At 36.9% G+C, this 20,870-nt stretch overlaps 2 protein-coding genes across 5 annotated transcripts; one reads left to right on the forward strand and one right to left on the reverse strand.

Annotated features, from left to right (window-relative positions):
* The first annotated feature begins 343 nt into the window (after positions 1 to 343).
* LOC135580842 (uncharacterized) lies at positions 344 to 5,155 on the forward strand. 2 transcript variants are annotated; one of them, XM_065188567.1, is made up of 4 exons: positions 344 to 589; positions 1,601 to 2,098; positions 2,897 to 3,055; positions 4,730 to 5,155. In XM_065188567.1, the coding sequence occupies exons 1-4, from the start codon at positions 428 to 430 to the stop codon at positions 4,796 to 4,798; spliced, it is 888 nt and encodes a 295-aa protein (XP_065044639.1). In that variant the 5' UTR covers positions 344 to 427; the 3' UTR covers positions 4,799 to 5,155. The 2 variants fall into 2 exon arrangements, with proteins under 2 accessions (XP_065044639.1, XP_009406196.2); XM_009407921.3 differs by having other exon boundaries at positions 345 to 589; positions 2,897 to 3,009.
* Positions 5,156 to 5,533: 378 nt separating this feature from the next.
* On the reverse strand, positions 5,534 to 15,531 carry LOC103989153 (uncharacterized). Of its 3 annotated transcripts, XM_065188573.1 has the most exons (8): positions 15,317 to 15,531; positions 10,982 to 11,083; positions 8,407 to 8,481; positions 8,246 to 8,307; positions 8,030 to 8,119; positions 7,821 to 7,942; positions 6,506 to 6,560; positions 5,534 to 6,128 (listed from the first exon to the last, which is right to left on the reverse strand). In XM_065188573.1, exons 3-8 carry the CDS (start codon positions 8,471 to 8,473, stop codon positions 5,922 to 5,924), a joined length of 603 nt encoding a protein of 200 aa, XP_065044645.1. In that variant the 5' UTR covers positions 8,474 to 8,481; positions 10,982 to 11,083; positions 15,317 to 15,531; the 3' UTR covers positions 5,534 to 5,921. The 3 variants fall into 3 exon arrangements, with proteins under 3 accessions (XP_065044645.1, XP_009406200.2, XP_009406199.2); XM_009407925.3 differs by lacking the exon at positions 10,982 to 11,083 and having other exon boundaries at positions 8,407 to 8,473; XM_009407924.3 differs by lacking the exon at positions 10,982 to 11,083 and having other exon boundaries at positions 15,317 to 15,530.
* Positions 15,532 to 20,870: the final 5,339 nt, after the last annotated feature.

The raw sequence follows: 20,870 nt of genomic DNA on the forward strand, positions 1-20,870 counted from the left end.
TGCTTCCAACAGCTACTCGTATCGAATTCAGTGATCTCTCAATGATGGATTAAACTAAGCTAGTGGATTCTTTTCTGTATTCCTTCCATTGCCATTGTGCTCAGCTCCATTATTGAGTAGACTAATCTTGTGGGCACTTTTTGGTTCTTTAGCTCTTCTGGGACGGAACGGCGCGTGATGATGATTGCATGGGCAATGCTGTCCGGCGGTCCCGCGTGGACATCTGATGCTACTCCGCCACCCAATGTGTGTAAGCGACAGCATAAAGATACTGACAAAGGATCACCAAGTGGGACGGCCCAAACACCAAACTCCGTCCGCTCTATAAATTGACCCTCTTCCCCTGCCTTCGATTTTTGGTATTCCTCTCTGTGGTCTCTCTTGGGTTTCACGGGAGTAGTCACGAAGAGCTGCTGCTCCGATAGAGATGTACGCCGAGGCAGAGCTTGAGCTGCCATCCTTCTCGCACGGATTCTTGCAGGAAGTGGCGGTCGGCAGCTACCACGGCCACTACTCCCACCTCCCGCTCCCCGACGACGGCTTCATCTCTGGCTTCCACGTCGGGGCGGCGGGCGGCGGGCTCAGCATGGTAATTTTGCCCCGCTCCCTGGTTTAATCGCCGTAGCCAGTTGGGTCGGAAGGAATTGTTGAGGTCTGGAGCGATTGGGATCGATCGATCAATCGGATTAGGAGGGATAGGGAAAGGTGGAGGAAAGCGGCCAAATCGTTGGTTGTTTAGATCATACGAGCGAACTTTATAGTTAATTTTCACTTTGAAGCTAAACAAAATTGTTTTTTTTTTCTTTATTTCGGAGGTGAGGTTTCTTGTTAAGCAAAACAAAAGAGAAAAGAGGAGAACAGAAGAAGGATATGTCGTTGTGGGTGCCATGGTAAAGTGACAATTACAGATTTAGTGACTCCAATCTGGATTATGTGGTTGGAATGGCCAGAATACTTCTTAGGATCGTTTAGTATTAATACATACACTTTAGGCTTTTTGGAAAGAAAAAAAAAAAAACAATTTTTAGGGTTTCTTTTTCCTGATCGAGAGGCCTGAGTTGATTTTTGTTTTGCCAATTCCCAGGTGAGAAACTCTAGCTAGTAAATTTCACCTAGAAGCAAAACCTATAAACCATTCTGCTATTGGTATTCTTAGTCTAGCATCCAAGTCCATAAATTGTCAACTAGAAACAAAAACCTCTTAAGAATTCTTCTAGTGATTTAATATCCAAGACTGTCACTGCCAATAGTAAGCACTTGAAATCAGTTTCTCTATCTGACACCTTCAAGAGTTTAGCCAATTTTAATCTGAACACTCTCGAGAAGTATTCGTTGGATAGTGGTAAATGCATTTATTCTGGATGAAATCGTGCACTTGAGAGTTCAAAAAGTCTGAGCAGCAAGAAGATCAGGTCTTCATCTCTGTATGTTAATATCTATTCAAAAGCTGATTAATTCAGTGTCTTGTTTAATTTATCATTGAAAAATACCTGTCACAAAAATCAGCAGAAAGGTACCTGGGATTGAAGAACAAGCATGTTTTTAATTGTGATCAGAAATTTTTTTTCTTCTAACTTGTGAACTTTCTTTTTTTTCATAGGGAAACATGGTACAAACTTGTGCTGTATCAGAATATGATATGGGAGGAGAAGGAGATCTTTTCAAAGCTCCAGAACCAATTCTAGAAGTGCCATCTCTTGAACTTGATCCTGTGACAGCTGCCATTATATCTGTTGGAGGTGATGTCATCACAGAAACAATAAAGGTTGCAGATATAGAGTCAATCCAAACTGATCATCTCAATGACATATTTTATGAGTGCAAGAAAGACCTTCTAGAGGAGTCAGAGATTGAAGATTCAATTTCTGAACTCTTAGATGTCAAGATTCCTGCAGTGCAAATGGACGAAGTTCCACTTTCTGAGAAGTTTAGCTATGCAGAAGGATCAATGCAGAAAAGTGTTAGCTCTGGGTGTTTAAGTTCAGTGGAATGGATCCCTGGGGGTACTAGGAGACCAGACTTCCTTGATTTCCAAGGATTGGATTTTGAAGCTGCAATTTTAGGTTTGAGGAGAGCGTATAGCGAGGGAGATATTCAGGTAGAGTAAACTTCTTTCTTGTTGCTTTTCTTTTGTGTTACTTCTAGTTTGCAAATTCTTTCTTCGGTTTGGGTAAAATTACAACTGAGACAGTATATAGACTATTTTTTTTGGAAACTTTGAGAGTGAGGAGCAGTTTCTTGATCTTTTCTCTTATATTAGAAACTCATTTATTGTACATTTCATAATGTATCCAAAATATTCTTGGCTTGCCTCATGAAGGCAATTCATACAGAAGCATTGAGTTCTCAAGAATACCGTAAAGCAGATTGGTAGGCTTCAGCTTTATTGTTGTTTCAACACCCATGTTAATAAGAAAATGAAGGTGCAAAGATTATACATGGTGGTTACTGTTTGATACATTTCCCTCAAGTAAAAGTTTACTAAGCATGTTTTTGGTCTATAAGTTATGGACCATGCTGAAATAGTTACATCATGATTAACTGCATGATAGGTACTGAATAAATCACTGAGCATAATGAACTGCATAGATGTGATAAATACAAACAGTGCAGAAATTCAAATACTGTCCTATCTAACATGTTGTAAGTCTGTGGTATCAAGGAAAAATTAACATGAATGTGACTTTTTAACCTAGAGAACTTTTCTGATGATAATGTGGGTTCACCAAGATATATTACTAATATGCAAACCTCTGATGCACCTGTCCGCATCCTACTATATGGCTGGTAGTTCACAGCTAGATTTCCTTTTGTCTTGATGCAAGATATACTGGTATGTTTTGAAATGCCTGGTATTTTCTACAGAAGATCATTGATTCTTAATTTTTTATGGCAGAATCTTGGCAAGAATAACACGAGCATTGGGAATACAACCGCTGTGTGCTCTTCCTTTGAACAGCTCCTAACCATCAGTGATGTTAAGACTGAACGACAGCAAAAACTTTCCAGGTACAGAGAGAAGAAGAGCAAGAGAAACTTTGGCAGAAAAATCAAAGCAAGTACTTGGTTGAGTTTTATTTCCATATTGTTCCTTTCTTTGAAGTAAAATCTCAAGCACAATGGGTGATTGTGGTCCATACTGATGAGTAGCAAGTAATAACATGTTCCCTTTCAGTCAGTCAACCTGGATTACACTTCAGAGGTGACGAGAAACTGGAACTCTAATATATAGAGAAAAAGAATCTGAACCTTGTTAAAGGCCTGAAGGAGACATAACCCTAGCTAATCTCTACTGCAAAAGATACGTGTGTTCTCCAGCATAGTCTCCAGTTGGCAAAGATTCCAGTCCATCTGCAACTTACACAAAATAAGTTGCCCTTGCCTAAATTGCAAAAGAACCTCGTGATCTGAGAAAGAAACTTTTCTTTAAAATTCATGAAAATCTTAATATTTACTGACAACTCCTGAAACTCATGTAATGTTCACTTTTTAAGTGTCCGTGGAGCCATTAGTTGCTTAAACTTACTTCAAATAAGCTCATGTTCAATTTATGTCTGAAACCAATTACGTTCGTCATCTTTGTTATTTAGTTATAGCATGCTGGTTTTTCATCAAGAAGTTTCTCATGATGGACTGCATTGTCATTTTTGTGTGAGAAAGAACTACAATCAAGTTTGTCATCTTCGCAAAAAGATAGTTGCCCATGATCTTGACTCAAAGGCTTCTATTATTCCTTTTCCCTCTCCCTTTTGAAGTCCCATAACCTTCTTTTCTAGAGATCTGATCCAATGGCTATCAGCTGTCATGTTTTTTAAAGCATATTTTGTTCTTTGAAGAAAACATAGCATGTTAATACACCAAGAATATGAAGTTTCCCTTTTAGGCATGATTTTATGTTCTTATATCACTAGGCGAAAAAAGAGAATTTGTGCTAGTTCTGCCAGTACCTGAATTATTTCTGGAATTGAACTATGCTTAGATATCCAAAGTATATATTTATTCCTCAAAAACTACTGATGATTTATGTGTTAATTGATATCTCCAAATGTCATAACCTTTGAGTTTTTTGGCTGATTCCAGTACCCCAACATGGTCAACTTTTCTTTCATTGAACCGTAGAGCTCCTGGAGAAAATCATGCTCCTCTTCTTGTAATTTGCCACAATAAGCATCACTTCTACTATTTAATTTGCACATAAATGAATAGAGTTCACCCTGAGACATGGGACATAATTTGAAAGCTGCAGAAAGCTTTAAGTGCCATAATTCCATATCTCATGAAGATGGATAAATGGTGATCAGAATTTTACTTTGATGTTTTTGGAACTGTCTTAGATACTTTGACCCAGATATGTAGATTATACCTATTAATATGTTGCCAGAGACCACATTCTCATAAAGATGATAATGAACTCATGAAATGTGAATTGTCATCTTTTGTGTTGTTTTGATCGTGCGTCAAGTCAACTGTTCAAATTGATTCTTTGACTCAAATTCCAAAAATTTTCCTGATTCTGAAGACTTAGGTTCTTCACTGATGTTGTAATTTTCTATCATGATGAATGAATTCATAATCATGGAGAAGCAAGCTGCAGATAACGGTAGCTGAATGAACGAGTCTGCTAAGATGTTAAAATAAATGCATGAGATAAATTCATACCAGTTTTCATTTGCATCTTTTGACTAAATCGCAGGTTCTAGAGATTGATAAACTCTTTGGTGTTTTGCAGTATGCTTGCAGGAAGGCTCTTGCAGACAGTCAACCCAGAGTTCGTGGAAGGTTTGCGAAGACCGAATAGTGTGAGGCTACAAAACCAAACATATCAATGCAAACGTCGAACTAGGCAAGATGTTGAAGTCGTTAGCAGCTCACACTTTCTCCCTCGTCTTGAAGGATGCTTTTGGAAGTGATAAGAACAAATGGGCCACGATAGACAAGGTCAATAGCAATATGGATGACGGATATCTCTGCTTTACACAAGGAAATTATTGATCACCATCCACTGGGTTATCTTCTGTGATGCAATGCAATAACAGCCTATATAGGTAAAATTGAAGTTGTAGCTCAGTTCTGTACAGTAGTTTGAATAAAAGGAATTTTGTATTCTACTTGCTGTATTATCACATTATCAAATATTTATTCATGCATTCGATCCCGCACCAAATTCTGTGATGAAGATGACTAACCTCTAGCGATGTTGCTTCTTGCATTTCCTTTCTAGACTTGAAACATCCAATGCCTGGAACAGAGTTGAAATCAACATCTGGAACTTCATTGAGACTATCTCAGAACCTCACGGAAATCTTTATCTATAGAGAATTATGTAAGCTGGTCAACTGACACATGTTTCATCTAATTCGCAACCTTGCTTGGCAAATGATAAGTGACGATGGAATTTAATTTGGAACCTCGAGAAAGTCTTAATCTGGACTCGTTCAGCATCAGCTTAACCTAATGCCTGCTTCTTGCTCTAAAGCATTTAGGTTTTGACATGAAGCATCCATGTTACACAGACACAAGCAACACCATCCCACACTAGCAATCCAAAACAAGCTTTCCATTGCAATAAAGATATCGAAGATTCATAACATAGCATCTTTAAATCTTGAACCTTTACTGCCTTTGTCATAAACAAGGAAGGAGCAATCGACAGGACTGCTGCTTGCCATCTTTTTTTTCCCTCCCTGCTTAGGCAACTCTAGGCAAGGAACTCGATACACCATAACACCAAGCTGATACAACCACAAGGCTCTCACCATCCAACTGCGAATTTTATCCGTAGCCAAGAAAGATTGACACCAGAGTTGTTTAAAGAGAAATGGAACTGTCTACACTGTAGTGAGTTCAATCACATAATAATCACTCCAAGAACGAGGGAAAAAGGTTGGATATGTGGAAACTGATACGCGCTGATCTATATCTCACTTGCGAAAGTTGCCACTCCATTGAGAGGAGCCCCTCCGTGCTCCACCTCTACCACGTTGATGGTGTGAGATACTGTGCCTTTGGGCTGTCCGATCACCATTAGACTGCTTTGCCTGCTGGGTGATCATCATCATCCTCTGCTTCTTCATATTTGCAAAAAGTGCATCCATGGTCTCCGGCTTCTGCTCGGTTACCACCTTATCCTGCATGTAATAATACATCAGGAAGCATTAAATGAAATGAATTCAAGCAGCAAATGACCAGGACAATTGGAATTATAGACATATTTCAAGTTGTTTATGAGGAATAATTCATCCTAAACCAAAACACTCAAACGATGCATGCTCTGAAATCTTAAGATTAATTTCTACACTATCAATAATCAATTGCATATTGGGAACATATATGATGAAGGAGAGGGTATGTTGGCATATGCTATGCTAAACGTCAATATGGCAATAAAAGATTTTAGCTAAATGTCAGCTTGCTTAGCTACCAAATAAAATTCAGACGCCAAAAGATAGACATATTCTCCAGTAGTTTGCATAGCTAGCCATAGATGAAGAAATTTCATATTAACCTTCTTTCCTGCGAAGCTACCATCAGCAGCCTTCCTTTGCGCTGAAGTAACAGCCCTGCAACAATCACGAATCATCAGTGCAAGGCAATATACGATGAAATTAGGTCTACAGCAAAAGAATGAACTGAATAACTATGAGAAGAACTTACCATCAAATAATAAAAGTATGTAGCTTTTAATACTAAGGATGACTGTAAACAATGTAACAAATGCTAGATGGGTGGAAACCATAGTTATCCAGAACATGGTCACTACTGTAGATCCAATATTTATTATCACAAAATGGCAGCTGTAAAGAGGTTTGCAAATGGAACTGTGACCTTTTTCATTGCATCTGTCTGCAAACTATAAAATTCCTGCTATTGTTCTCAAGTTGCTCAATTCCACAAACCAAAAAAGGTCCAATAATACCAATTGATGTAAGTGACCTACAACAGTTATAAACTACTTTCCACGCATATCAGGCTCTTCCTTGGATCTGCCAGCACTTCCACCACAACTTACTTAACAGCTAATATTTTTGGCAATCCGAGGAACACATCAACTACCAATAACCTCCTCCAGATATTACTCGTCTGTATGGAACTACCAAGCCCTATAGAAAGCTTGAACATGGGACAAGAATGACAGCTATACTTCAAAAAAAAATATACACATGGTGTTCTCCTGGTACAAGTTATGTATTCAATTGCATATCAATTCAACTGGCTCTAGAAAGAAATCCAAGTAATCTTCTAAGGTGCAAAGCAAGCAATCTCTTTCTTGACATCACATGAAACTTATTAGTTGAAATGCACCATGGATAGCAACAAAAGTCAGGATCAAACTCTCGATAGGATTCATTGTTGCACTACTTGTGGTTTCTTGTTCATAGACAGCTGTGAGACCTTCATTCTTCCTAAAGGCAATACCAATGCATCACAATGCTCAGATTAGTGCCACACCACAGGCCAGAATATAAAATAGGGCAATGACAGCAAATCTCATTTTCCATAGTAAGCAAAAGTCGAACGTCCAAAGTATATGATGGCTGTACTCATGTCTATGTTAACTGCTTATATCACCCATCTAACAGTTAAGTTGTCCACTAAAATCGCAGTGACAGAATTAAGTGCTTATATCACCCATCTAACAGCTCAGTTGTCCACAAAAATCCCAGTGATAGAATAGCGTGCATGCAAAAAAAATTTATCTTTCATGCAAAAGAACCATAGTTTACCTGTGAAGATACAGTTATGAAAATTCTTAAGAAAATACTATTCAGTAAAGCCATGCCTTTATAAGAAGGATATAGAAATGAATAGAAATAAAGTACCTTGGCTGGCTCTGATTCACTAGCCTGTTGCGAATAGGCATTGCAGAAACCTTCCTTGAAATCTCTGTTGTCATCTGAAACTGATTCCCATGAAAATTTGATCTTCTCTGTGCAAGAAAACCCTGTACATTGAGCAGATAAAGGAGATTGAAGACATGAAATAGAAGTAGGTATGCTGCACGTTAAAAGATGAGGGGAAATTAAATTACCTGCCTAATTGATGACCTAGATTCCATGAACTGCTGAACTTTGCCATTATTCTGGGAACGGTTGCCATTTTGAAAGCCTTGGCTCTTAATCTAAAAAAGCAAACAAGCTTAGCTGCAATATTTAAATAACTTGATATGCAACACTGTATTAACTTAATATATTGTCAAATAACAACAAATCAAAAGTAACTCATCATACTATATTAACTTCCTTACCGGCATCCTCAAAGGTCTTCTCCCCTTGGACGTATTTTTCTTGGACATTTTAATGATATCATCTATAAGCAGAAAAGTTATTCAATTACAATGGAAACAATGAACATATTTTTTCATGTCAGCTAGAAATACTGATGTAACTGATGGAAGTACAAATATACCTAAGGTCATATCCATCTTTTTCTCAGTCAGGGCAATTGCTTCAGCTGTTAGTGGTTTAGTTTCCATCTGAAAGTCTTAAATAAAATAAATCTTATCAGTAACACTAAATTAAAAAGAAAATCAAGAATACTATATCAAAAGCACTAATACATTTTCCTTCCTGACAAGGGCACTCTCATAAGAAAGATTAGTATGGTATCCAATGTTTGCCCTCATTGCAAGTCTACGAAGTATCATCCCACTATAGATAAAAAGAAGAATAATACTATGAACCTAACTCTATACTGACTAAGATGTCAAGATGTTTCACCAGGAAGACATAAATTATGTGCTCAACATCACCAAACATGTGGCCTACTTGGTCATTAGAGAGCCATGAGAATGCAAGGACAAACTGATTGCATACTTAAATCCTTGCAGCCCCATCACTCAGATCACATGAGAACTACAGTTCTGGAAAAGCTTTATCAACACCAAGCTGGAGAGTCTTAATGTCACATCCTGATATTTCTTCTTTTGAATTTTGTTACAACACAACTCAGATTGTGACCATCATTCAAAAGACAACTATCCAGAGTAATTATTAACTAATTCAATTTTTCAACAGTCAATTTCATGTCTTATTCGAGATATAAAAATTGTCTGAAAAGCAACTAACAAGTTCTATTAGCTTGAACTAGGTATCACAAAAGATAGAAATTCCTGGTGGTGCTATCTAGCCAGATAGAAAGCCTTGTCCACCAGAGTCTCCAATGTCACCATCAAAATACTGCTTTAAAAATAAATGTTAACAAAAACATTTCAGCAATCATGCTGAGTAGAAATTTTTGACATTCTAATTGAAGTAACAAGTGATTTAAGACAATATAAACGAAGTCACGCAGCGAACAAATAAAATTATCTTGCACATAACAGATCCATTATCATATTGGCATGGTACACTCCCCAATAGTGGATGGAGAGGTTTTACTCCATGAACTAATTCTTTTAATTTTTCAACTATTGGAGAAAATCATATCGTATTCCCTAAAGTAGATGGAGTAGCGTCTCTCACCTATCATAGTGTGAACAAATTTCTTATAACAATACATGGAAGAACTGTTCGACCATCACGTCTGATAATATGCGAACCCTCGAAAAAAAATCACTTTACTAATACTATTTCGCCTACCCTCATATGACATATTTAACATTGTAATTTTATTTATCCATTAATGCATTCAAGAAGACATTTAGATATATGTCGAAAATGTAATGGCATATCATGTTTTCTATATGACATTAAAGACACGATCCCGTGGTGGCTACGAAATAAGGTTGGCTTATAGCTCCCTTCATGGGTCGCGATAACTTGCCTACTTTGAATCGCTCACTATCACCACATATATGTCATACATATGGTAAAAATCATATTAAAACTATTCATTAAAATATCAAACTCGATCTTAATTAATGATTTAACTTAAAAATCCATTAATCACAAAATTTATCATACAACATCAAATAAAATCCCCTAAATTCACTAGACTAGGGGATAGAAGGGTATCGAACTCACTAGCCCAAGATTGACCTGAACCTAAGCTGAACCAACTTGAACTGACTTAAATTATCTGATCAACCAAAACCGATTAGAACTGGACTAAACCAGTCTAAAACATGATCCCGTTGGAAGCACCCCAAACCGAATAAATTGATCGAGAGTTACACTAAACCGGCTTCAACAGACATGAACCAGCCTAGGATCACCATGAAATGACCTGAACCAGCCAGAATGTGTCCTGAATCGCTCTTAACTGGCTTCAAATGGTCCAAAATCATCCTGAACCGGACTAAACTGACCTGAAATTACCTTGAACCGATTTGAACTGGCGCTCAGCTTAGGTGCGATTACACAAGGTCATTCGCAGGCAAGCACCCAACCACTTAGGCCACATGATCTAGGTCACAGAGGTTTGCACGTGCTGAGGGTGTCGGGCCTCGCTGGGCCACTGTATTGGTGAAAGTCGAGTTGGACTCACCCTGTATCTTCCCCAACCAATTGGTTCAACCCAAGTCAGATAAGGTCCAAGCTAAAACTCTAGTCCAATTTACCAATAGTCACACTCATAATTAAATTCGAACATAATTTTTCAAGTAATCTAATCTATTACATGAAGACAAACATTATTGAATATGTTTTGAACACATGCAAATTTTAAGATATGATTAACTATTTCTTGTCCTGATACAAAATTTTAGAACAATTAAACTAACATTAATAAATAATCTAAATTAATACATAAGGACATGAAAATCATCAAATATGGTTTACTAATTTTATGTCATGATTCAAAATAATTAAATTAACATTAACAACTAATCTATGTTAATACATGAAGACATGAACATCATGACAATCATTAACAAAACAATTAGTTAAGCATTAATAATCGTGAAATCTAAAACATGCATCATTTTTATTTTTACATTGAAAATATAAAATTAATTAATATCAGATTTTTCTAAAAATATTAAATATTTAAAACATCGAACAAATATTTTAAAATTTAAATTTAAAGAAAAAGGTGAACTAACCTAGAATTTTCTTAACGGTGACAATCTCCTCTAATCCTTTTCGCAGTTCGAACCCCTCCTCAGCTAAGATTAAGATTTAAGATGAAAAATGGAGGAGTCCACCTGGTTTATAAAGGGGATAAGGTGAATCTCTAATAAGGTATGAAGGTTTATTTCCATTTTAAATTTTATATTTAATTAAAAGTAAATATGCTATTTCTTGTTACGCGTCCAAAAGTAGGAAATATGTATTATTTGCTGAGATATATTCCTTATAACGGCATGCAAGATTAGAGCAGATAATGATAATTAATCAAGGAACGAATTTTGGTATTTGAATTATGAAACAAATATTTAAGAGGATTAAATTTCAAGGATCATCCTATATCTATTACAAAACAAGTTAGTATAAGCATAGCCATCTTGAAACTTTTTGTAATCAAATCCCCCAATTTAAGCATAATTATTTGATTTCCTTTCTTGTTAATAAAATTTAGGAAATAAATATTCAACATTCCAAGTTGAGTGATATTTTTTTTGTCAATAAATTAAATAAAAATTAAGACTAAATAAATACAAAAATAAATTTTTTTAAAAAAATTTATTACCTTAGGTGGAGGGCTCACTTTCTCCTATTTAACGGAAGGAATTCCTCTCTTTCATTTCTTACTAAACTAAGCCTGGCAACGAGAGGAATGTGGAGTTGCATCCTACCGAGAAGAGGCAAATTCTCCAACCTTTCTTGAAAGATACATATTTTCTTATATTCCTTCAAATGTTTAAAATTTTATTTTTGGACTAAAACATGTTGTAATTATTCATGCTATATGCAGTTTTAAAATTTTTTTTATTTCTTTACATGTTTAAAATTTTATTTTTGGATTAAAACATGTTATAATTATTCATGCTATATGCAGCTTCTAAAATTTTCTTTTATTCCTTCATATGTTTAAAATTTTATTTTTGGATTAAAACATGTAATTATTCATTATATATGCAGTTTCTAAAATTTTTATCTTGCATGCACAATGTTAGTTGTAATACTTGATTTCTATATACTTATACACTAATTGATTAAAAATGTTATTTCCTCCCTTATGCATTTTCATCTTATTAATATACTGTTGTTTATTATATTTTAATGACTTGATGTTTTGATTATAATTCCATGATACTATAATTCAAAATTGAAAGAATTTGTTGGGATTTAGGCTGAAATCAGCTAGTAGGCCAGGCCCAATTCACAAACTAGGCCCAACCAACAAACTAAGCCCAACCAATAGGTCAGTCCCTAGCCCGTAGGCTAGCTCGGCCCACCCAACACTGGCAGTCATGTGCAGTGTGTATAACCTATCCATAGGCTATAGGTTGCCCAGCCTAGTACAATGCATACACAATCATATGTAGTGCACATGACTAATACATGGGCTAGCTCAACCTGGCCTAGTGCTATGCAATCTAGCTCATTGCCCTTACTTTGTTTAATCTGGGCCCAAACATTGATTAAACCAAATCAGATTTGATCAATTTAGGATGATTCCGAAGCGATTTGATTTATTTAAGTCTGTTTAACATAAACTAAACTCAATCTAATCCAAATTATACCAATCTAGAGTAGTTTCAGACCGATTAAATGAGAATTAAAGACCAGATTAGTTAGATTCTAGTTAAATCGAGTTCATTTAGACCAATTGAGCTAGGATTCAAGTCAATTGCAGGCTAATTGATATTATTTGACATTAGTAATGTTTGAAAGATAAATTGAGATATTTCAATGAATTATTTCATCCCAATATGAACATGACTAGTGTGAGATAATTTTGTTTCCTTGCCAGGGGCAGGTAAGACGATTCCCTTCGGGGATTAGTGAGTCATTAGACGTGGCGGCTGGATGATTCCTCCATCCGCTATTGAGAGAAACATATCCCTACTTTGATAAGTGAGGGACACAACTCCATCCGCTGTTCGGAGTGCGATATGAGTTTGTCTCCATCCGTTATCGAGAGAACATAAACTTATCATGTAGGATACAATCCCTTCATCCCAAGGTATGCAATTTCGAATAATACCACCCGTACCGGGCGGTACGTACCGGTCCATCAATTGACCGATACACAGACTGCCCGTTACCGGACAATATATATATATACCGCTCGATATATTGTATCATACCATACCTAGTGAATGTCGAAATGCCAGTATGATACAATATTTCAAACATCGCTTCATTCGCTGTTAGGGGAGGACTCATTCGAGCATTTAATATACGCCAATAGGATGATTGACTTTAGATATGTATTTATTTTACGGACGATTTAAAGGGGTTCCAACTCAACATTGCTCAATTTTTTTTGTTTTGTTTTTTATTTTCAAAGCATATTCCTAATAGCATTAGATCATATTCTAGTAGAGAGCAAACATTCCTCTACCACTAAGTAGAGTCATTTGGGTTTTATTTTTAGGTTGACATCATTATGTTTCTCAATGAAACCTAATGGCTACTTTTGACTTATATTTTGACAAACAAATGAATTGTAATAGACATTTACAATTTATGCATATTAATAAAGTGATGTTTATTTATTTGGTTCTTGATGTACCTGTGGAAAAATGTTATGATCCTATGAAAAAAAAATCTAAGATGTGACATCTTTTTATGGTATCAGAGCATGGTTTAGGACTTGTAGGTCTCTGGGTCCTAGAATTGATTTTAACCAATAATTAAATCATCTTTTGACATATTATTAGAGTAATGAAACCAATTCAAGAGAACAATGGTCCTACCGCTCTGGATGCTCCTGGTCGCAATGCTACTAGCCTACGCACTCGAAGAGGTGGTCAAGCAAACCCTAGCTTCTAATTCCTTGATGGAAGTAAATATAATCAATCTTAAAAGTGAGCCTTGAATAAAAAATCCATCTAAGAACAACAAATTCAAGTCGTTTTCTCATGCTGAAACAATGAAGCAACGAGGGAATGTCACACTACCAAACAGTTAGAGCATTAGATATTTTCCAGTGTCAAAACCCGAGAGAAATTTTGAGTTATCAGGATTAGATTGAACTGGATGGTCGAACCGAAAAAATTAAGAATCGAATCATTGATCAGTCTGATTCATTTATTGGATTAGTTATGTTAAAAAACCTGAATGAACTAGTTGACTAGATTGATTTTTGGATAACCCACATGATCTGACCGAGTTCAACAAAATCACTCTGATTTTATAATATTGCTAAGCTTACTTAAATACTCTTAACTTAAATCTTCTTTATTATTTATTTAAAAGAACATTTTTTATCAAGTTTGAGATTAAGCTTAGAGTAGAAAAGTAAGTGGCATTTCTCATGCAATCGCTTCTCCCATTTTGATCATCCTCTCTTCCTCTGACCATCTCTCCTTTGCCTTCTCATCTCCCTCCAACCATTGTTCTCTCTCCACCCCTCGTCTCACATATCTTCTCTTCACATCTTCCCTTTCTGATCATCAAAATGTGCAACAAATGAAAAATAAGTTTAAAAATTCAGAATATGATACAAAATGGACTCTTTGGGGTAGAACTACTGAATGATATTTTAATGACTAGAAAAGTATCCATTTCTATCTCTGAGAAGTTTACATGTGACTGCCATTTCGGACGACAACAATATTGGATAAACAATTTCTTTTGTATTGTTGAACAATTTATTCCGGGTTGAATTAAATTAATTACATTAACATACTTTATTTTTATAATATTGGTTCATATTATCATTTTTATCATATTCTATATGACTGAAATTTTGTTTTCATTTGTCTAAGATTTTTTTCATTATTTTTAATATTTAAAAATTTTACTATAAATTATTTAAAATTATTTTATATCTTTAAAATATTTTTAATTAGATATGTTATCTGACTAATTGACCCACCGACCAGTGAGCAGAAGCTTAGATGGCCGCTTTCTGGTCCGATTGTGATAACCATGGCCATATGTCCCAACAAAGGCACAACAGCATCTTGTCTTATACAATAAAAGGCGAAAAAAGGAGAGAGCAATGACCATCATGCATGAAAAAGAGGGGAAAAGAACAAAAAAAGAAGGAACAGGAAGGACAGGAGCCTAGAAACATCAAAGCATTCGACCAAATCAACCCTAAATGGAACCTGTTCTAGGACCAAAAATCTGATCTTGGAGCAAGAAAGGGTCTCCCAAACTGACACGTGATCTCTGCCCTTCTACAATCACCGTGAAATCCCAGGGTTTCTACTTTCCAACTTGGTGCCAAGAAATAGAAGACAGAAGCCAAGACACCAACGAGATACGCTACCATAGGAAATTGGACGAAAATAGATAAAGCAGAGGCGAAGAGAACTCGCCTTATCCCACGGCAGTATGGGATGCCCCGGCGTCGAGGTCACCCACAAACGTCCAGAAGAATTAGGGCTCGGTGGGGAACAAGAGACGGGGAGAATAAACCTCAGGAGCTCTCGAGCAGGGAACCTTAGGATCGCCCGCTCTCCTTGGCGACTCAGCGGAAGCAGCGAAGCCCTCCGTCGACCATCTCCGAATTAGGCAAGTAGTGTCCGAAGTCGGTGGACGCGTATTCGCCTATATTACATCGTAAGTGTGAGCCCACTCCGCTTCGGATTGGTCAAAACTACGTAGATCGACCGAATCACCCACCTACGAGTCCACGTCATCACGGTACGTCAACGGGCGGATTCAGTCACTCTTGTTAGTAGAATGTCCCTTTGAATTTGGCTGCTACATTGCAGAATTGATCATCACCTTATGCCACTAATTTCACTTGATTAAGCATGCAAACATATGCTTAAATTATATTTTGAAATATTATTGTTATCATTTTCAATGTCTTTAAATTTGAGTAAAATTATATTAACAACAAAATATTATGTGTAAAGAAAAGATGATAATGATCGCTAATGTGTCTGGACCGCTAATGATTACGCAAGTCATATATGAGTTCGATGAGGCTCATCGATACTATAGTCAATACCAAAAATGATTGTAATGTCCAAAAATAATATAACGCATGAGAGTATAGAAGTATATCAATTTAAATAGCCCATATATAAGGTGAAATACCAACATAGGGATGTTACATGGAAAGGTGTAAAGGCATATCGACTTATGAGGGTTGGAACCTAAGGGATGCCTCGGACGTTAAGGTATGCCAGCTTGAATTATTATCATATAGTGATACTAAATATAGAAAATATGGATGGGTGTCAAAGCATGCCAACATAAATTCCCTACATAAGAAGCATAAAACATATTAGATAAGTGAAGGGTGTTAGGATTTGCTAACTTAAACTACTCACTTACGAAGTATCAAACACAAGAAATATGTAAAAGCATCCGTGCATACTAACTTGAACCTTCAATGCGACATCGGGACATGCTGACTTGAATGACCTGACTAAGAGAAATCGAACACATGAGGGTAATGGGTCATGCCAATTTGAACCATCATATAAGGTGTGTTGAATGCATGAGATGCATGTGAGCGACATGATGTCTCAACTTAAATTGCCCATGTATCGAAGCTAAACATGACATAAGAGTATATGAGTCATATCAATTTGAATTACTTACATAAGATAAGATGTATTAGATACATGAGACATACAAAAGCTACGAGGACGTGCTAACCTCGAACCATCCATAAACGAGGTTGTCTATGCATGAGGGCACCGAGGTTGAACGTACGAGACATGCACGAGCATTAGTTAATATCAATATGAATTGCTTGCGTCTGTCATGAGATGGTTGCCGCGGAGATGCCATGGCGATCTTGAAGATGCAACGAACTTCTTGAAGGTGAATCGGACTTTGGATGTCATGCATGACTTTGACATGAGGAGGACTAATGGACGAGGTCATGGTTTTCTCGAAGACCAGCGGTTGTAAAAAGTCATGGCCATCTCAGAGAAGAGCTTGTAACACCACGATGGTCCTGGAGACACGACGGACTAGGAATGTCGTAATTGTCTTCAGGGATGCGATGGGCCTTTAGATGAAGTTGCGGGCGACAACGGTGACTGTGGATGACGAAGGAAGCTGCGAGTGACGGACGAGGTTATGGACGACAAAGGAAGTCGAGGATGAGCGAGGTTGTAGGCGACGACCGACGCCGTGGCCGATGAAGCCGTGGGTGATGGAAGAATCCACGGACGCCTGAGAAGACTGTGGCCACAAGGTTGGACAAAACCATGGCCGCATACACGATGTTGAGTGAAGCCACATGCGAAGCCGAGGAAGTGACATCGAGTGAGGCCACGGACAAAGCTGTGGAGAGAAGGCAGGCGCATTGATGGCTGACCTACGCAGATACGTTTGACGTATTGCTTGAGAGAGAGAGAGAGAGAGAGATAGCTTTTGTGAAGAGAAGAAGATGTCGGATTGGCCTCCCCGGAAGCTTTCTACCTATTTGCTTGAGAGAAGCTGCAACAACAAACGACGAGTAGATATGGTGATGAATGACGCCCATCAATAAAATTCGATCGAACTCCGACGACTAGACTCTTGGTCTCCTTGCAAGGGCAATTACATACCTTTGTAATTAGATCCTGTTAATACTTTTTGACTTAAAAAAATTTACAATGATATTCATGTAATTATAAAAATGAGATATTTAACCTCATATATTTTAACGTTAATGATTTTATCAATGGAATGCCTTCGGCAATGTCGAACCCACGACACTCGTCGTACTCCCATGCCATGTTGAGTATCTGGACCCATGTGTCGATCGTTGCATCATGGGTTAGCATGGATCGTAGCGCATACTTTCTCTCATCATACTCGGCCAAAAACACCATCCGGTACTCCTTCGACCCATTGCATGTGAAGGAATGCCTGGGCTAGGCATGGGGGGCCTATTATTACAGACATAATTGTAAATAAGATATTCGATGTAATAGTTATGTATGTCTATGTCTTTCGATTTTATTCATACTTTACATAACATGTAGAGGGCTTGTAGTAAACTTGACAATCCCTTTTTTGTTAGCTTTTATGGTTGTTCCATGCATATAAATTCAAATGAAATGATGTGAAAAAAAAGGGTTGCTTTAATGATATATATATATATATCCAAGAGAGATAAGTCCTAGTTATGTAGAGGGAGAATTATGTGTAACATGTTGAAAAGTGATACCTCAAGATAACAAATCTACAAAACTCAATGGACTAAGTAAGCAACAAGGAGTCGTTACATGATCTCACACGAGATAATACATTGGTGGATACATTGTAAGATCAAGACAGAGACCTAAGCCAATAATAAACAAAGATACACTTAGAATCGATGTAGATATCAAACTCATAGCATGATAGGTGTGAACATCATCATCAACTCAATACAACCAAGAAGCGGAGCAACTTGGTAGAACTTACTGAAGTGCTCAAGCTGTATGAAGGGAGTTGATATAGAAGACAAAACATGGAACGAAGGTACGAAGCTTTCATTGGACAAAGGTCAAAGGATATGAACTCTTGCAAAGGTAAGAGCGAGATCATGCCATTCAATTGGTCTCTTATTTTGATAGAGCATACTCATTTTGCATGATACCAAAGTCCAAAGGATCTTCGAGGCACACACACCTTATCTCGGGAAAGTATTTGATAAAAGAACTAAGACGACTCAACTTGTAGAGATGAAAATGGGGTCAAAAGGCCTTGACATGAGGTAAGAGGATATGAAGGTAAGTACTCTTTAAGAATATATCGTAGTGCTACCATTCGAGTTGCCACAAATGAAGTAATGCACAACGGATATTGTAGGAGCTCAGGATCAAAACAATAGCATACTAATTTTAATGAAGTCAGTAGACTTCGAGAGCTGGTAGACTATAAATTGTCTTAGAGCTGCGCTTCATTCAAGTGTGACCTAAGAGCAGGTGGATGAATATTGATTACTAAAGGAGCAAACACAATCGGAGATGGCACAGGCCTTGTGATATATAGGTAAAAGCTACACATGGAGAGATTGCAGCCTAAGTTCATCCCACAAAGATTATAATGTAATAAAGATGTCCTTAGGAGGCGACATGGTACAACAGATTATTGTGGAACAGTTCGAGGCAATGCAACATACATAAGATAAGTCCCATAAGGGACTTGATCATACAAAGGTATGATAGAAAGTTATTAAGAGCTCCACTTCCATGAACAACATAAAAGAAAGAAGAGTTATAAATTCAAGGAGTGAATGTTATAGTACCATAGAGGCAAGTCTTTCATGCGTGCATCAAATTTTCCATCAGATTAAGGCCTTACTCATTAGCATATGAGAGCTATGTACTGCTAAGAGAGAATTCTGAGTATAACTACTAGTGAGTCCTATATGGGACATTTAATCAAACAGAGGTATGATCAAATTGGCTAGAGAATTGGACTACTTTAGAGCTTATATTTACTTAAGGAAGTTCGATAAGTCAGAAGACAAGACCGAGTGTACGAACATTACTACCAAAGATACAAAGGAGAATAGAATCGGTACGAGCCCTACAACATGATGGCGGAGGCCATATGTGGGAGTTATAGTACATATTTCCATCGACCAAGGGAAATTACTCGAAGAACACATTGATGTTGAAGTAGGTGGTCAAAAGGGACGAAGAAGTAACGATGAGTCCAAAGGGACTTCGCTACCTAAAATCAAGCATCAAGTAGAATGGAGATGGACTCAAAGGAGTGTCATAATAATATAGAGGTAGATCTACCAATCGTGAAGAAAGAGATGTAGATGTGAAGTGACAAATAGTAGAGTCATGGGCATGATAGTACCATGGTATAGAATGCAAAGGCAAACTCTCAGTACCGAGACAAGGTTGAAGGGCAGAGAACTTCGTAAGACTGGTGTCAACAAACTTTTAATCAAAATTATGAAAAATGGAGGACTTCGAGTCGATGCAAAAGTGCTCGACCGAGGATCAAAGTAGGTAGTATGTAGTGTTATACCTTTTTTACTTAGGGGAATAGGCAATAGAAGTGATGGAAAAGATAGTACAAACACTAGAGATATCCAAAACTATTTGAGACTTACTCCAAGTCGGGATAAAATTGTACTCTTTTTTGTAACTTCTTACATTCTAAAAGTTCGATGATAATAAGGAGGTAAATCATAGTAGTTAAGTCAATGCAAGAAGTATAAACACTTTGGATACTTTGAAAATAAGAGCAAAGAGAAAACGAAAACTAATAACCAGCTCGATGTATGAAGTACACCCCTTGAGGAGGTTGTAGATGAAGTTGAGTTATATTTGTCTTCCTAACTTTTAAGAGAATAAGCAAGACTGAGTACCTTAGTTCTCTTATTTATCCAATAGAGGAGTCTTACATATTAAAAAAAAATTTGAAAAAACTTAGTGAAAGGTAACATTTGTCGAATCATCACCAATAGTGATTAGTTCTATCAAGAGTATACTATTTGTTTAATTTTTCAATAGAATGACAATCAAAAGTGAAAGTATGTGAACTTATTTAGAGGTGACAATTAAGTAGAAGATGAATCGATGAGCATTCCAAAAGTTCAATGCTCGTTAAAATTCTAATAGGCATCTAACTAGTTCAAGCGATGTGAGACATTTGAGAGACTAACACATAATAAATAAAATATTTTTCTTTATTTGAAGGATTCATACGAACCAACAAAGATCAACAAAACTCGACCAACCCCATACCAAAGTTAAAGTCATTAGCAAGTCGAAATAGCATAGCTGATTAATCAACAATAGTGGCTGAGGGTAGCTAGAAGCCAAGAGGCACATTTCAACTAGAGTAAAAGATCGAAGATTCAGCAAAAGCAAAAAGATGTAGCATTCATAAAGGTTTTGATAAGGATGTCGAAGTAATAAGTGGGGAAGAACGTGATAGATAAAACTATAAACATAATATTCAATGTAA

Source organism: Musa acuminata, chromosome BXJ1-6 (assembly GCF_036884655.1).
Source record: "Musa acuminata AAA Group cultivar baxijiao chromosome BXJ1-6, Cavendish_Baxijiao_AAA, whole genome shotgun sequence".
Taxonomy (NCBI): domain Eukaryota; kingdom Viridiplantae; phylum Streptophyta; class Magnoliopsida; order Zingiberales; family Musaceae; genus Musa; species Musa acuminata.

What these genes read in the sequence shown, in the direction of transcription:
- LOC135580842 (XM_009407921.3), top strand. Translation starts at nt 428, where the DNA reads ATGTACGCCGAGGCAGAGCTTGAGCTGCCATCCTTCTCGCACGGATTC. An exon ending in CGGGCGGCGGGCTCAGCATG is followed by an intron (nt 590 to 1,600) that starts GTAATTTTGCCC and finishes TTTTTTTCATAG; the next exon opens with GGAAACATGGTACAAACTTG. An exon ending in CGACAGCAAAAACTTTCCAG is followed by an intron (nt 3,010 to 4,729) that starts GTACAGAGAGAA and finishes GGTGTTTTGCAG; the next exon opens with TATGCTTGCAGGAAGGCTCT.
- LOC103989153 (XM_009407925.3), bottom strand. Translation starts at nt 8,473, where the DNA reads ATGGAAACTAAACCACTAACAGCTGAAGCAATTGCCCTGACTGAGAAA. An exon ending in GTGAATCAGAGCCAGCCAAG is followed by an intron (nt 6,561 to 7,820) that starts GTACTTTATTTC and finishes TGATTGTTGCAG; the next exon opens with GGCTGTTACTTCAGCGCAAA. An exon ending in GTAGCTTCGCAGGAAAGAAG is followed by an intron (nt 6,129 to 6,505) that starts GTTAATATGAAA and finishes TATTACATGCAG; the next exon opens with GATAAGGTGGTAACCGAGCA.